General features: G+C 48.4%; 1 protein-coding gene across 3 annotated transcripts in view; it reads right to left on the bottom strand.

Moving 5' to 3' along the window:
* REEP1 (receptor accessory protein 1) overlaps positions 1-16404 on the bottom strand; it is a 92746-nt gene that overhangs the window by 49403 nt on the left and 26939 nt on the right. For all 3 annotated transcript variants that reach the window (XM_083145991.1, XM_083145910.1, XM_083145829.1), the window contains exons 2-5: positions 9525-9597; positions 3532-3608; positions 770-890; positions 167-280 (exon numbers count right to left, since the gene is read on the bottom strand). In XM_083145991.1, coding sequence (XP_083002117.1) covers positions 167-280; positions 770-890; positions 3532-3608; positions 9525-9597 — 385 coding nt within the window. The remainder of the gene's footprint in view (positions 1-166; positions 281-769; positions 891-3531; positions 3609-9524; positions 9598-16404) is intronic.

Here is a 16404-nt window from a genome sequence, read left to right as displayed (position 1 = left end):
TTTGTAAGACAACTTCCCAGCCTTCTGTGCTATAATAACGCACAATCCCACACACCCGGGATGACTGTCTGCTTACTTAACAGCCATTACAGCCACACAGCAGGACTGAGTCGCTAAGGGCAACAACGCTGCTGATACGCCCATATATAGAGTGGCACTCACTTACCTTGGCAGCAGCCGTTACCGCAGCGCTGGCAGCGACGTTAAGCCCTCTCTTCCCAAAGTGGACCAGGGCATCATAACTGCGATCCTTTGCCTGGATGAGACACTCGTCAATTTCCTAAATTAAGCAGAAAGGAAAAGTGCACAAAAGATATTTAACCAGGGGCCTGTTACTTTGTGTGATACAAAAGGTGCAGTATGGGGAGAACAGGGTCCAGCACCGTCCTCAGCAGTTTAAATGGGAGATAGATCAAGTCTTCTCGAGAAGACAAGCAGAGACATTGCCTTTAGCAACCACTTAGCTATTTCCCAATACATTGACACTGCCCCAATAACAAAGCGGTGGGGGCAGGGGTCATAACCTTTGCCCTGGCCAAGAAAAAAAACCTCTTGTTGATGTTTCCATGTGTCAATCATCAACAAGTCCACATATTGCTTGTGTCGACCTTTTAACTATGTTGATCATATGTATGTCGATCATATGGTGTCTTCCTATCGACATTGTCTGTCGGCCATCTTGAGGAGGCCATTGGGCTTTTACGTTAAGCTATAAATGTATTTGCAAACAGATGACGTATGAAGGACACGACAACTATACCGACTTTACCTTCTCTTTGGAGGACAATGTGGGGTGCACAAACTTCCGATACAGGAGGCTTGATCCTTTCGTGTAAGGAGACAGCAGCCAGGCCACAAAGGCTATTTTCAGCTCATAGTAAAATGGCAACCTAGCGGACACAAGGAATAGTTATTAGCCTCCATATAAGGACGATGAATAGGCTTCTTCCCACAGAGAATGTACCACAGCGAGACAATGGAAATACATGTAATTTGTAGTAGTATTTCTGGGTGCACGAGTTAGACTCCGCCGAATGCAGGCAATGTGATACGACTGTATAACATGGGGATCAATGCAACAACCACTTAGCCCCATATATAACACTGCTCCCTACTCTCTAGGCCAAAATCCCGACATATACCTTTAAAAAGTTTTATTTTCATGATTTCACTTTATTCATATTGATAGATGGGAATACATGAGCTCTAGCCTGTCTGTCTTTGCAGGGCCGTCTTAACATTTGCCCGGGCCCCATGGCAAAATAATTCAGTGGGCCCCCTCTCTCTCCCTCTCCTCACCTCTCCTAAGTGTAGGCAGCATCGTCCGGGCAGTGGGGGGCTGGGAGCTGCCTTGTAGCGCTATTTGCCAGGTGGCGGGCAGGAAGCGCTGCTAAATTTGAAAAGACTGGTCGGATGCTGATTGGCTGAGAGAAGTCAGCCAATCAGCGTTCAGCCAGTCTTTTCAAATTCAGCAGCACTTCCAGCCTGCCACCTGGCAAATAGCACTACAAGCTCCCAGCTCCCGCTGTCCATATCCCCGCTGCCTGGAAGCTGCTGGCCCGACCCCAATGCAGGGTCCAGGCCGCGGCGGCTGGGTCAGGGCTGCTGCTAGGAATTTTGGGGCCAGGGACTAATTTTTAGAATGTCAGCTGCCCGCCCACTATCTCCCAAGGGTGCACGTATATCTAATGCCCCTTTCAGACCGCACTTTGTAAACGGTATATTGCCGTTTTTTTTACCGTTTTAAAACGGTAATCTGTGCGGTCTGAAAGGTGTTAGCCCTGGGGTGGGAGGGATTTGGGGGTGTTAACCCCCGGGGGAGGGGGGGCGGCGCGCGCTGAAGACTGGCTTTGACCCTGTTTTTGGAAAGTTTCCAAAAACGGGACTGCCAGTGTCAAAAAAACTGCACTTAAACGGTAATATACCTTTTAAGAGATGCGGTGTGAAAGGGGTTTTACCTGGCAGACCCGTTTTTGGAAACGTTTCCAAATACAGGGTCAAAGCCAGTTTTGCGGTCTGAAAGCAGCATAAGTGACCTGAGAGTTACTTAGATATATAGTTACATAGTAGGTGAGGCTGAATAAAGACTTGTGTCCATCGAGTTCAACCTAGTATGCTTATATTACGTTTTTTAGATTACCTATGTTTCTTATTTATACCCCTGAATGTTATTATCCAATAAGTGTTTATCCAACCTTGTTTTGAATGCATTTATAGTGTCTGCCGACACCACTTCTCCAGGAAGAGAGTTCCAGAGTTTGACTGCTCTGACTGTAAAGAAATGTTTTCTTCTAACTGTACGAAATCTTTTTTCTTCTATTCTATACTCATGCCCCCGTGTCCTTGCTTCCTTTCTAGTAGAAAACAGGGTTTTTGACAGTTCCTTATATTGGCCCCTGATATACTTGTACATATTGAGCATGTCTCCCCTTAGATGTCTCCCCTTCTAATGTAAATAATCCCAAATTGGATAATCTCTCCTCATAGGTTAAATGTTCCATTCCCCTAATAAGTTTTGTGGCTCTTCTTAAGCACCTTCGCCATCATTCGATAATCGGCGACCATCGAATGATGGGGGTGTTCCCCCTAGCCTGCGAATGGATGTTTATGTTAAACATCCATTTGCAGCCAGTGCGGGCGAACCGGCGCTGCGGAAGGGGGGAGGCCCAGCATTCACCAGGTGGAGTTAGGTGGACTCGCAAGGCTGAGATTTCGCAGCCTTGCGAGTCAACCAGAAAAACCCCCTGGATGCGAAAAGTAGCAGCGCTGTCAACGTGTATTTCCACGTACAGGGCCACAGCTGAAGACAGAAACGCGCTGTTTTTGAGGCAAGTATATGATGTCAGCTGCGATCGTTTGCGCAGAGAAACATGGAGCCCGCGCTGCAACTGCCACGCCCATTCTTTGCTACCCTCGCAGATGATGTTTCTCTTTATTGCATATACTGTAGGCTGTGAATGTGTATGCAATATCAAATCAAATCAGCTGAGACTGTAGCCCAGTCACGGTACCCCCCCCCCCCCCCATACGACCAGTCCTGTTGCAGGTATGCTGCACATAACATATGCGCACAGGCCCTTATTCTGATTGGGTCAGACGGCTGCATGTGCGGACAGACAGTCAATGTATTGTGTTTGCACATGTGCAGAGGCGTTTCTGCGCATGTGTGAACGCTGCACGCGTCCAATTACGGCATGAATTCCGTGCAGAACAGCTGACAGCTGCCCGCCCATATCCCTGCTTCCATACAGAAACATGTCCGAGTGGTCTGGAGCACTCGGTGCTGCCTGACCGCTCGGTCCATCATTCCATTGGAGGATATGGGAGGTTCCCACAGATGGGGGAGGTGTTCACATGAAACATCCACTCGCGGTTCATTTTCTCTGTGTCTTACCGCATTCGGACGGCGTGAACGATCCGTACGGTAGGCGGGGCTAAGAACATTTGGTGCCCGTCCCAAATACGCATCCGTCCGATTCAACCAGAATAAGGCCCACAGAGAGCATCAGCATGATATCACTATACACTTACCAGCACAGGAAAAGGTCTGTAAATGTTTCTACTGTCATGAATAGTGCAAATATGATCCAGTACATCATCCATTTTACCTGGTAATATAAAAGCAGTTAGGTAATTTGTAATATTGTAATGCTGCAACGTATCCCCACAGGGCACATGGGTAATTCTGTGCGGCACCGATATACGCTGGCACTGCCAGGTCCCCAAAGTTATAGCTGCCTGTCATGAACATTTCATAGCTTTACAGCTTATGGTCCAAATCTCCTATATATTTGGCTACATCTGTCACTCAAAGTGTGTGTCTGTGTCTATAACGCTCTGTTCCTGGACTTTCCTCTTAATGTGTGATTGCCTTCATCTGTGCTGAACACCTTTCTGAGAAATTAACCTGTTTAAAACAGGTGATGGCAATCATACATTAAGGGGAAGTCTAGAAACAGAGCATTGTGTCCCTCCTGGAGAGGGTCATGTTGGGAGGTATGTGACAGAGAACCAGCCCAGTGAGCCCACAGACAGTGCCAGACACCCACTGCCTTCCCATGTTGCCCAGCACTGCTACTCCACAGCCACCAGGTGAGCGCCCCCCTCCCGCGATTTGCGGCAAAACCTCCCCCCACCCGCGCGCCCCCCCTCCCGCGATTTGCGGCAAAAATACCCGCTCCCCCGCGACCGCGATTCGCAGCAAAAACACCCCCGCGACCCCCCCTCCCGCGATTCGCTGCAAAAAGAACCCCCCCACGACCCCTCCCGCAATTCGCGGCATAACCACCACCCCGCGACCCCCCCCTCCCGCGAATCGCTGTAAACCCTCCCCCCTGCCCCCCCCCCCCCCCGATTCTCGGAAAAAACACCCCCCGCGACCTCCCTCCAGCGATTCGCGGCAAAAAGGACCCCCCGCGACCCCCCCTTGCACGATTGGCGGCACCCCCCCTGCGACCCCCCTCCCGCGATTCGTGGCACACACCCCCCCCCCCCCGCAATTCGCAGCAGCCCCAGGATTAAATGGCACATGCAAAACACTGACATGGCTATGGTCGACAATGAAAAAGGTTGACATGAGTTTTTGAAGTTTTTTTGTCATTTTTTGAATATTTTCATATTCATTCTCATGTGTCGACATGGACACCATTGAAGTGCCACACTTATGTCAACATTTACATGTGTTGACCTTTCTGTGTTGATTTTTTTCTTGTGGCGATTCGCGTCACACCCCCCGCAACCCCCCCTCCGGCGATTCGCGGCACCCCGGCACCCCCCCCGCGACCCCCCCCCTCCCGCAATTCGCAGCAACCCCCCACCGGAACCCCCATGAACCCCGCTCCCCCGCGATTCGCGGCAGCCCCAGGATTAAATGGCACATGCAAAACACTGGCACGGCTATGGTCGACAATGAAAAAGGTTGACATGAGTTTTTGAAGATTTATTTCATTTTTTGAATGTTTTCATATTCATTGTCATGTGTCAACATGGACACCAATGAAGTGGCACAGTTATGTCAACATTTACATGTGTTGACCTTTCTGTGTTGAGTTTTTCTTGTGGCGATTCGTGTCACACCCCCCCGCAAACCCCCCTCCCGCGATTCACGGCACCCCCCGTGACCCCCCACCTCCCGCAATTCGCGGCAACCCCCCCACCGGAACCCCTGTGAACCCCGCCCTCCCGCGATTCGCGGCACCCAACCCCGCGACCCCCCCCTCCCGCAATTCGCGGCACCCCCCGTGATTCGCGGCAGCTCCAGAATTAAATTGCACATGGAAAACACTGACATGGCTATGGTTGACAATGAAAAAGGTTGACATGAGTTTTTGAAGTTTTTTTTTTCATTTTTTGAATGTTTTCATATTCATTCTCATGTGTCGACATGGACACCAATGAAGTGCCACACTTATGTCAACATTTACATGTGTTGACCTTTCTGTGTTGATTTTTTCTTGTGGCGATTCGCGTCACACCCCCCCGCAACCCCCACTCCCGCGATTCACGGCACACACACACACCCCCCGCGATTCTCGGTACCCCACCCCGTGACCCCCCCTCCCGCGATTCTCTGCAATCCCTCCCCTCCCGCGATTCGCAGCATCCACCCCCCCACAACCCCCCCCCCTCCTGCAATTCGCGGCACCCCCCGCGACCCCCCCTCCTGCAATTCGCGGCACCCTCCGCGACCCCCCCTCCCGCGAGTCGCGGACACCTAAGTTGCAATACAGGGCATCTTTCATACAATTCCAACCATATTTCTCATATACAAACGTTCACAAATTAAGGGGGCGCAGCCCCTTACGACGGTGTGAAGAGCGCCCGTAGGGCGCGATGAATCACCTAGTGTAAAATACATGCTTAATGCACAATACATTTAACACTATGGGCCAGTTACCAAGACAGAGGCCTTTGTGATGGTAGTTCCAGTGTGCCGCAGCAGCCGGCTCAATACCACAAGCTAATCCGAGTTTCTTCCCGTCTACGCCAATTACCCGGATGGCTGCGCCAACTACCATTAGCCTAAAGTGGAGAATAATAAACTACCAACCAATCAGCTCCTTTCACTGGGACGTAATTGGTTGGTAGTTTATATTTCTCCACACCTTGATACATCTCCCCCATAGAGAAATCTGTCAACATATGGATCAATCCATGTAACATAGGAGTCGCCCAGGCTGAAATGGGCTGTAAGTGCTGCTGTCTAGTAATGGCTGGTGGCAGTGGGCGTGCCAAGCAGTATGGCGCCTGCAGAGTGTGTTGTGCAGAGCGGGTGCCATCCGCCCTACTGGTATACTGAGATTGCAGACAAAACAAAAGGAGCCATAAAGGACTTAATGAGCCATTCGCACTTTCACTGCAATAAACAACACAAAGTCATCTGCTAACTGGCTGCACTTTATGGCGGTTCCTGATCGCTGCTTATAATGGGAATAACAAACATTAGAACGCCCACAGAAAGCATTATACAGTGATGTACAGATTGGCTACAGAGATTGGATCCCAGAACCACACTGGAACAAACACCGGCTGCTCTAAGGGTCCTTCATTTGATTTTTTCCCCTCTTTGTGTTGTAAATAGATTTTCCATCTTCAATGTGGTTTTGTATTCCGCTGTGCAGGTCTCGTGCTGATTTAGCAGGAACCTTCAGACATGTTTAATTAACAGTTTCCATGCCAGGGGCCAAGTCACATGTTCCCACATTCACCACTGCATACGTCACCGGCTATGGGGAGACTAGAATTATCAGACACCCGCACGGAGTGTGACCCAAGCTGCTTCTTATCTCCCTGCATGCACACAGCGTGTTACAGTGGTAACCAAATGACTTCACATTTACCCACTGCTATAGATGTTAGCGGTAAAGCTGCATTTGCACTACATGGACAGTGATCACACTGCACCGTGCGTCCTACACTCAGACACAGCGATCGCACTGCACCGTGCGTCCTACGCTCAGACACAGCAACCACACTGCACTGTGTGTCCTACGCTCAGACACAGCGATCACACTGCACCGTGTGTCCTACGCTCAGACACAGCGATCACACTGCACCGTGCATCCTACACTCAGACAGAGCGATTACACTGCACCGTGCGTCCTACACTCAGACACAGTGATCGCACTGCACCATGCGTCCTACGCTCAGACACAGCAACCACACTGCACTGTGTGTCCTACGCTCAGACACAGCGATCACACTGCACCATGCATCCTACGCTCAGACAGAGCGATTACACTGCACTGTGCTTCCTATGCTAAGACACAGCGATCACACTGCACCGTGCGTCCTACGCTCAGACACATGATCACACTGCACTGTGCATCCCACACTCAGACACAGCGATCACACTGCACTGTGCGTCCTACGCTCAGATACAGTGATCACACTGCACCATGCATCCTACAATTCGAAACACAGCAATCACACTGCACTGTGCATCCTATGCTTAGACACAGCGATCACACTGCACCGTTGATTCTACACTCAGACACAGTGATCACACTGCACCGTGCTTCCCATGCTCAGACATAGCGATCACACTGCACTGTGGGGGAAATTTACTAAAGGAAATTTGTAAAAAAATAGGTGTATTTGTATCCAGAAATACACTCATTTTTGACATTTACTATCCCGAAAATACGGCAATTCGTATTCCTATTTATGTGCTATCAATACGAATACGAATTGCCGTATTTACGGGATAGTAAATGTCAAAAATAAGTGTATTTCTGGATACAAATACACCTATTTTTTACAAATTTCCTTTAGTAAATTTCCCCCATGTCCTATTCTCAGATACAGTGATCATACTGCACTGTGCGTCCTACAATCCGAAACACAGCGATCACACTGCACCGTTGAGTCTACACTCAGACACAGTGATCACACTGCACCGTGCTTCCCATGCTCAGACACAGCGATCACACTGCACTGTGCGTCCTACGCTCAGATACAGTGATCACACTGCACCGTGCGTCCTACAATCCGAAACACAGCGATCACACTGCACCGTTGAGTCTACACTCAGACACAGTGATCACACTGCACCGTGCTTCCCATGCTCAGACACAGCGATCACACTGCACTGTGCGTCCTACGCTCAGATACAGTGATCACACTGCACCGTGCGTCCTACAATCCGAAACACAGCGATCACACTGCACTGTGCATCCTATGCTTAGACACAGCGATCACACTGCACCGTTCATTCTACGCTCAGACACAGTGATCACACTGCACCATGCTTCCCATGCTCAGACACAGCGATCACACTGCACTGTGCGTCCTATGCTCAGATACAGTGATCACGCTGCACCGTGCGTCCTACAATCCGAAACACAAGGATCACACTGTACTGTGCATCCTATGCTTAGACACAGCGATCACACTGCACCGTTCATTCTACGCTCAGACACAGTGATCACACTGCACCGTGCTTCCCATGCTCAGATATAGCGATCACACTGCACCGTATGTCCTATTCTCAGATACAGTGATCATACTGCACTGTGCGTCCTACAATCCGAAAATAGGACCATATGTCCTATTCTCAGACACAGCGATCACACTGCACCGTGCATCCTACACTAAGACACAGCAGTCACACTGCACCGTGCATCCTATGCTTGCTCGGACACAGCAGTCACACTGCACCGTGCATCCTACACTTGCTCAGACACAGCGATCACACTGCACCGTGCAATCTACGCTTGCTCAGACACAGCAGTCACACTGCACTGTGCATCATACACTTGCTCAGACACAGCAGTCACACTGCACTGTGCATCCTACACTTGCTTAGACACAGCAGTCACACTGCACTGTGCATCCTACACTTGCTCAGACACAGCGATCACACTGCATCGTGCATCCTACACTAAGACACAGCAGTCACACTGCACCGTGCATCCTACGCTTGCTCGGACACAGCAGTCACACTGCACTGTGCATCCTACACTTGCTCAGACACAGCAGGCACACTGCACTGTGCATCCTACACTTGCTCAGACACAGCAGTCACACTGCACTGTGCATCCTACACTTGCTCAGACACAGCAGTCACACTGCACTGTGCATCCTACACTTGCTCAGACACAGCAGGCACACTGCACTGTGCATCCTACACTTGCTCAGACACAGCAGTCACACTGATTTCAGCAGGGTCTCTTGCACCCAGGATAGCATGGTGGCTGTGGTCACCTTAGGTGGGGCAATGCAGTGGCCCAGATGTGACTATCTCTCATCACTAATGACTATGCGCATTTACTCCCATGCACTCCATGCAGCCGCATCTGCATCTGTATAACATCTACACTAATATGCTGGTGACATAATGGGGACAATATAATGGGGACATATAACACAAGGAGAGAAATAATGAGTCAGCGATGAGAAGTAATTATCAGTGTACAGCAATAGCGATGTGCTAGATGTACTATCCTAGGGACAGGATCTATATGGTGTTGGGTCTATGGGTGACCTCAGGTACCCCCACATGCATAGACAAAAACACTACTTACATATTCCTTAATATCTTTGGACTTCACAGCTTTGTAGGAATAATACGCAGGATAGAGGGTGCCAAATATCAGCCTGCAGAGGAGAGAACAGCATGTAAGTATGGTCACTGTGATACAGTCATTTGGTCTACAGCATGATGGTCGACTGTCATTAGGTCAACATAGGAAAAGGGCGACATGGTTCTAGGTCGAAAGGTCATTAGTTCGACAGGTCATTAGTTCGACAGTGTATAGGTTGACAGTCAAAAGGTCGACATGGGTTTTTTCACTGTTTTTTTGAGTTTTATGTGTCGGCAGGCGGTATTTCATGCCCTACCATCCACTTGGGGCGTGGTGGGAGAATGATATAGTGTGCCGAGCGTAGCCATTTTAATTATGTTGGTCAATTAAACATGTCGGCATAATGGATGTCGGTATATTGACCATGTTGGTATTTTGGGTGTCAGTATAATGACCGTCGGGTAGCAGTCAATGTACCGATGGACATTTTGCCATCTACCTCTACGTAAAATGCTCCCAGAATAGCAAGTCCGACTCCTGCTGTTAAGGTGCATACACACTGCGCGATTTTCACCCGGCCCAGCGATTTTCACTGGGGGTGAACCACTTTGCACAAAAGGAGGTGGCGGCGGCAGCGGATGGCGAAGATGAAGGAATGAGCAACAGCGCTCACCGCTCATCGCCCGCCCATACACACTAGGCAATTTTGAGCTCTTTACTGAAACATGAAGAAGGAGAGAGCCACAGTCTTGCACAATAGATGCCAGGCTGACCTAGATGCCAGAGTCACAAAAACACAACAACTATGTCACACACTAAAATAGCAAACTCACCCTGCTTGTGTAATAATGACATTCACAGCAGGCACAGCCGAAAGCCAATCACTGGCTGCCAGCGGTCACAGAAAACTGCTCATGCAATTCAATAATGATCCAGGACCCCTGCAGAACACCTTCATAACCAAAGGCCAGATAAACTCCCTTTTACCCGGTCCAGGGATCCCAATGCCGACTGATCTAATAAGCCCGAGATAGTCTTCCTCCACCATGTTCTGTTTTTGCTACAACCTACCCTACTCCCGCCACCAAGTACTCACACTCTGTACTCAAACATTAGTGCCCCAATCTCCACACTGAGCCACACTCAAGCCTTCCCTTCTTCAAACAGACCGTAAGTTAGGGCCCACTGTGGTCATCCTGCAGTTATTGTGTTTACCTTGTATGTCCCTGATTGGGATGCGGTCATTTGGTCTACTGCATTATGGTCGACAGTCATTAGGTCGAATCCATTAGGTCGACATGCTAAAAGGTCGACATGACTCTAGGTCGACATGGGAAAAGGTCGACATGATTCTAGTTCGAAAGGTCATTAGTTCGACAGGTCATTAGTTCGACAAGGTCATTAGTTCGACATTGTCTATGTCGACATTCACAAGGTCGACATGGAGTTTTTCACTGTTTTTTGAGCCAACATGTGCCGACAGGCGGTATTTCATGCCCTACCATCCACTAGGGCGTGGTGGGAGAATAAAATAGTGTGCCGAGCGTAGCGAGGCACCGTGCCCGACGCATAGCGAGCGCAGCGAGCGATGCGAGGGGATGCAGTGCACTTTAAACTGTGTCCATGTCGACTGTGTTGACATTTAGGTAAAAAAACAGTGAAAAACCCCATGTCGACCTTGTGAATGTCAACATAGACAATGTCGAACTAATGACCTTGTCGAACTAATGACCTGTCGAACTAATGACCTTTCGACCTAGAATCGTGTCGACCTTTTCCCATGTCGACCTAGAATCATGTCGACCTTTTAGCATGTCGACCTAATGGATTCGACCTAATGACTTTCTACCATAATGCAATAGACCAAATGATCCCAACCCCCCTGATTATTGTTGTTTTACCAGAGCACACTGCCAAGGACAGCAATAATGCATAAATAAAACAAATAAACAAGGATGGAATAGGAACATACTTGCCTACTCTATCAAAAATGTGAGCAAGTCTCTCGCACCCTTATCCAGCTGTTCGCACCTGCCACCAGCTGCACACTCCCGCCGCTTTTAGAGAATAAGTGGGTGGTCTGGAGGGTCCATGGCGCAATTTGTGCCGAAGCCCGCCATCCTAGACCATCCACTACTATCTGCACTGCACTGTATAGCTGGGGGCGGAGCCACAATGACACAATTGTGCCACCATGTGGACTGCAAGCAAGCGAGTATGATCAGACAGAAATGACAGTTATGAGCTGATTGGCTGGCAGTTTATGTCTGTCATCTGTATTCCTCTCCAAGGCTTAGTACATATGCTCCTTTATCTTTCTCTCCGAAGCTCCACAAACTGTAACATGTCAATAAGGAGATGATTGGTACTTTGGGCCTCATTCTGGTTCACTTGCAAAAGCAAATCCTCTCTCTAATGGACAAAACCATGTGCACTGCACGTGGGGCAGACGTAACATGCAGAGAGAGTTAGATTTAGTAAATTTTGGCCTCAGCGTCAGTGGTGGCTCCAGAAATCTCTCCACTACCCGTAAATATGTCAGTACCCACATCTCTTCCACCAAACTGCGTTTCTCTGCCCAGATAATATGACCGTGCAGAAAATGGCTTTTACTGAACATTTTATGGGAGAATAACGCATATTACAGAATAATCTTTATGGGTGAATCCGTCCCCAGACTGGAAACCACCGGCCAGATGTGCCGTGATGTAACATGTTGGTTGTATGATAAAAGGCCAGTATCGCTAGCTTGCTGTACTTCCTCTGATAAATGCTTGCTAGGATCCTGTGTGTCTGCCAGAGAAGAGCGGCTTTGTAAATCATTCCTAGAACAAAGAAGGCCATGGGCCAATGTGATAACAGTAACATGTAGATTGGAACAACAAAGAGAGACCCGAATAAGCAGAATCACGCTTCTAAAATTATCCGACTTCCAGTATCTCAGCAGCTAATTTATATTTCATGTACAAGAGCGTTTGTGTGCTGCATAATTAAACAGCAAAGGGAAACTGCACTAGATAGAGAATCAGGGTCACCCACAGTTGGAAGCACGGTCCATTCTTTAAGTGCTGTGCGTGAAACAGAGCTGTAACTAGGGAAGGCCATTGACCATCGATGATTTGAAATCATCGATAGTTTATGGACGATGTCAAATACTTTTGCCATCGATGTGGGAGAACTAGATGGTTTCCCTACATCGATGGCAAAGGAGAACTGATGTTTCCGTGTTTTTTTTTTTTTTTAAAGGTACCGGGACACAGAGCATAGCTCCGCCCACCAACACCAGGAAGTCCTGATTCGACCCTACCTGTAAACGCTTGGCCACACCTGCGTTTTTCCTGACAGTCCCAGAAAATGTCCTGTTTGCACACCCAAACCGCGACTTCCGGTCAGTTTGCAATTAAATCCATAAGTTATTTCTTGTGCTATTTGGGCTCCTGATGGTCACTACGATCCGTACACATGTCCAGTCATTTGATAAACCAACGGATTGCGAATTCGTACAGCAACCAGTCAAGCCAATTAACCTGCCAGCAGGTACAGCAGTAGGCAATCAAAGCACTTAATGCAGCGGTTCCCAAACTTTTTTTCATATCCCGTACCCCTTAAGGTTTTTCATTCATGAGCCCCCTCCTCTCAATTTGAAATTTTCACTGGTGTTTCGAGTGGAGTGGAAGTGGTATGCGTATCCTTATGCGTATCCTAATATGAAGGAGTAGTGGAGGAGTAGAGTGCGGTCAGGAATCTGGTCCCTCTGTGTCTGACCGCTGGCTATAGATTAAACTGTTAATAAGTAAATGAAATAAAACGGTCTCCGGGGTTCCCGCTAACGCCCTGCGCTTCCTCCACCCGTCTCATCATGGGGCAGATGATCTCTGATCTCTGAGGGCAGCGCGGGTAGCTCCCAGTAAATTGCTGGTCAGGCAAAAGCACGAGGAGATGCTGATGATGCTGCAGACGGAACCAGAAGTGACGCAACGTCTGCAGAGTACCCCCAGGGGTACTAGTACCCCAGGATGGGAACCGCTGACTTATTGGAAGCAGATACAGTATGTACAAGGGGAGAAATACACAAACACACTGGTTGCAAATACACTCCAGACTCCAGTGCTGTTACGCGGGGATGTTAAATTAAATGACGGCCCAAACACAGACAATACGGAATTCATAGCAGTGATTCATAAATTGTCACACGTCATCTGCAGATTAATGACAAAGATCAGAGCAAGTCATGGTGATGTTTCCCTCGCTTGGCGTCCCCCGCAGCTATTATCAGCAGACATCCAGCGGAACAGAGCCAGTGGCTTGGAAAACACAGATTTTATTTCTCCGCACAGATGCACTTACGTAACACAGCTAAACACTGCTGTGTAGACGTCGCAGACAGTGATACACAGCAATCTGCATAACTGTGTTATAGATGCTCCAGGTGACCTCGCTGTGGCTGGCTGGAACTAGGCCGGATCACTGCTGATGCCTTGTGTTCTGTTACGGCCTGTTGGCCGCTGGAATTAGGGGAGATCCTGAGCAGCGTGCGCTCGGACACACAATGCAGTGAATTAGTCACCATGGGGGTTATTCTAGTCCATTCTTTCTGACAAAATCCTTCTTAGATGGACAAAACCATGTGCACTGCGGGTGGGGCAGATGTAACTTGTGCAGAGAGAATTAGATTTGGGTGGGGTTTTACTTCAAAGTGATATCTATATTGAAGTGTAAAATCATGCAATCAGTATTTTCCCTGCACAGAAACAAAATAACTCACCCAAATCTAATTCTCTCTGCACATTTTACATCTGCCCCCCTGCAGTGCACATGGTTTTGTCCATCTAAGAAGGATTTTGTCAGAAAGAATGAACTAGAATAAACCCCCATGAGTCACAATTACAGGAAGATCACACAACCTACCGGCAATAGTGATGGCTGAGAACTAGCAATGTCTCTTTCTATGTCACCAATGTCACCATTCGCAAGGCGGGATCTCGTTCACTCGCAGGGATTCGAATTTGCATCCGAACGAATGAACCAGAATAACCCCCCTAATACAGTCTCTCAGATATCCGTAAAATGATACAGTACCATATGGGCGGGCATGTGTCAGTGTGCACTTGCTGTATTACTGTTGGGAATACAAAGCACATTCTGGGAAAGGACCAGAAGGGAGATATTATTGAGCAGAAAAAAAAATCAATCTCTCTCACACAAAGCAGCTATTGCTGTAAATAGCCCTCGGGAAGAGAGACGTCAGGACTAGGGATCATACGACCCTCTGCGGTGTGCTGCTGCCGCGGTGGTGACTGAGGCCCTGTGCATGTGAGGTGACTGGGGTCATGTCAGGAAATGCACCATACCGTATGTGACACTGAGCAGTGAGCACCATCACAGTGAGACGTGCGGGAGTTCATCAGTCTCCATGGTTACTAGATAACAGGAGATTTACTAGGGCTTGGAGAGAGTGCCAAACAATCAGCTCCTAACTGTTTTACATGATTTGTATGAAAAATGACAGTTAGAGGTACATTTAGTAAAGCTTCTAAGGAGGTGATGTTGGCCATAGCAACGATCAGATTATGTCTAACATTTTCTAGGACGCAATAGAGAAATTATAGAATCTGATTGGTTGATATGGGCAACATCACCTCTTTTTATTTTTAGAAGCTTTAGGGCACCTGTGTGTATTGGTGCCAGGATGAGAGAGATGGGCACCTGTGTGGATTGGTGCCAGGATGAGGGAGATGGGCACCTGTGTGTATTGGTGCCAGGATGAGGGAGATGGGCACCTGTATGTATTGGTGCCAGGATGAGGGAGATGGGCACCTGTGTGTATTGGTGCCAGGATGAGGGAGATGGGCACCTGTATGTATTGGTGCCAGGATGAGGGAGATGGGCACCTGTATGTATTGGTGTCAGGATGAGGGAGATGGGCACCTGTATGTATTGGTGCCAGGATGAGGGAGATGGGCACCTGTATGTATTGGTGCCAGGATGAGGGAGATGGGCACCTGTATGTATTGGTGTCAGGATGAGGGAGATGGGCACCTGTGTGTATTGGTGTCAGGATGAGGGAGATGGGCACCTGTATGTATTGGTGTCAGGATGAGGGAGACCAGGGAAAAGGAACCTACTAATTTCCTAGAGTTCCCAAACTTTCTAAAATATAGAGTATTATTATCTATTCACTTTATACAATGGGGTTTATGGAACCGGGTGCAAATTGTGCACGACAGCATAATTTTGTCGATTTTGACTACCGATATAAAGCCTCGACAGTTAAAAAGAAAGCAGTTCTCAAGGCACCATAATAAGGTTCATGAGGGTGAGGGTGGGCCTATGGCTACACAGGCTGGACTCAGCAGTCCCGATGCAGTTGGCATTTTTTTTGCACATACCAGCTTGCAGCTTTCTGTAGATACGCGCACCCCAAAATGGCCACAACACGCTTGTATTTTGCCAAGCACTCTCCAAGCGGTCACTTCCTGTCCATCACTTCTCCTTGACATCCTTACTGAGAGCGGGATCACAGCGGCACCTTACCGCATGTGCAGTGTGATTGCAGCATGATAATCACTCCATTGTGTGAACATCGGCCATTGCATACAAACACGAATTAGGCCCATTGTATGTAGGGTTCTACCCTATCATCAGTTTACAAATGTGGCGTGGGGGTAAAATCCATCAGCAAATTCAATGCCATTAAAATACATTAGCACATTATCAAAGAAACCAGTAGCATTTACCCTTTACAGCCCCCTCCACGCTCCCCATCTGTCCTTCCGTTAAATGTGCAATCTGTTACTCATACTGTTTCTCTGTTGGAGATCCTCTATACCTCTCTCTGTATCCCTTGGTGAGTAAAGGGTTATAGAGACCTCAGTATTAC

The sequence above is a fragment of the Crinia signifera genome, chromosome 1 (genome assembly GCF_055691185.1).
Source record: "Crinia signifera chromosome 1, ASM5569118v1, whole genome shotgun sequence".
NCBI classification, from domain to species: domain Eukaryota; kingdom Metazoa; phylum Chordata; class Amphibia; order Anura; family Myobatrachidae; genus Crinia; species Crinia signifera.
Note: the sequence above shows the minus strand (reverse complement) of the source record. Positions and strands in the feature narration are given on the sequence as shown.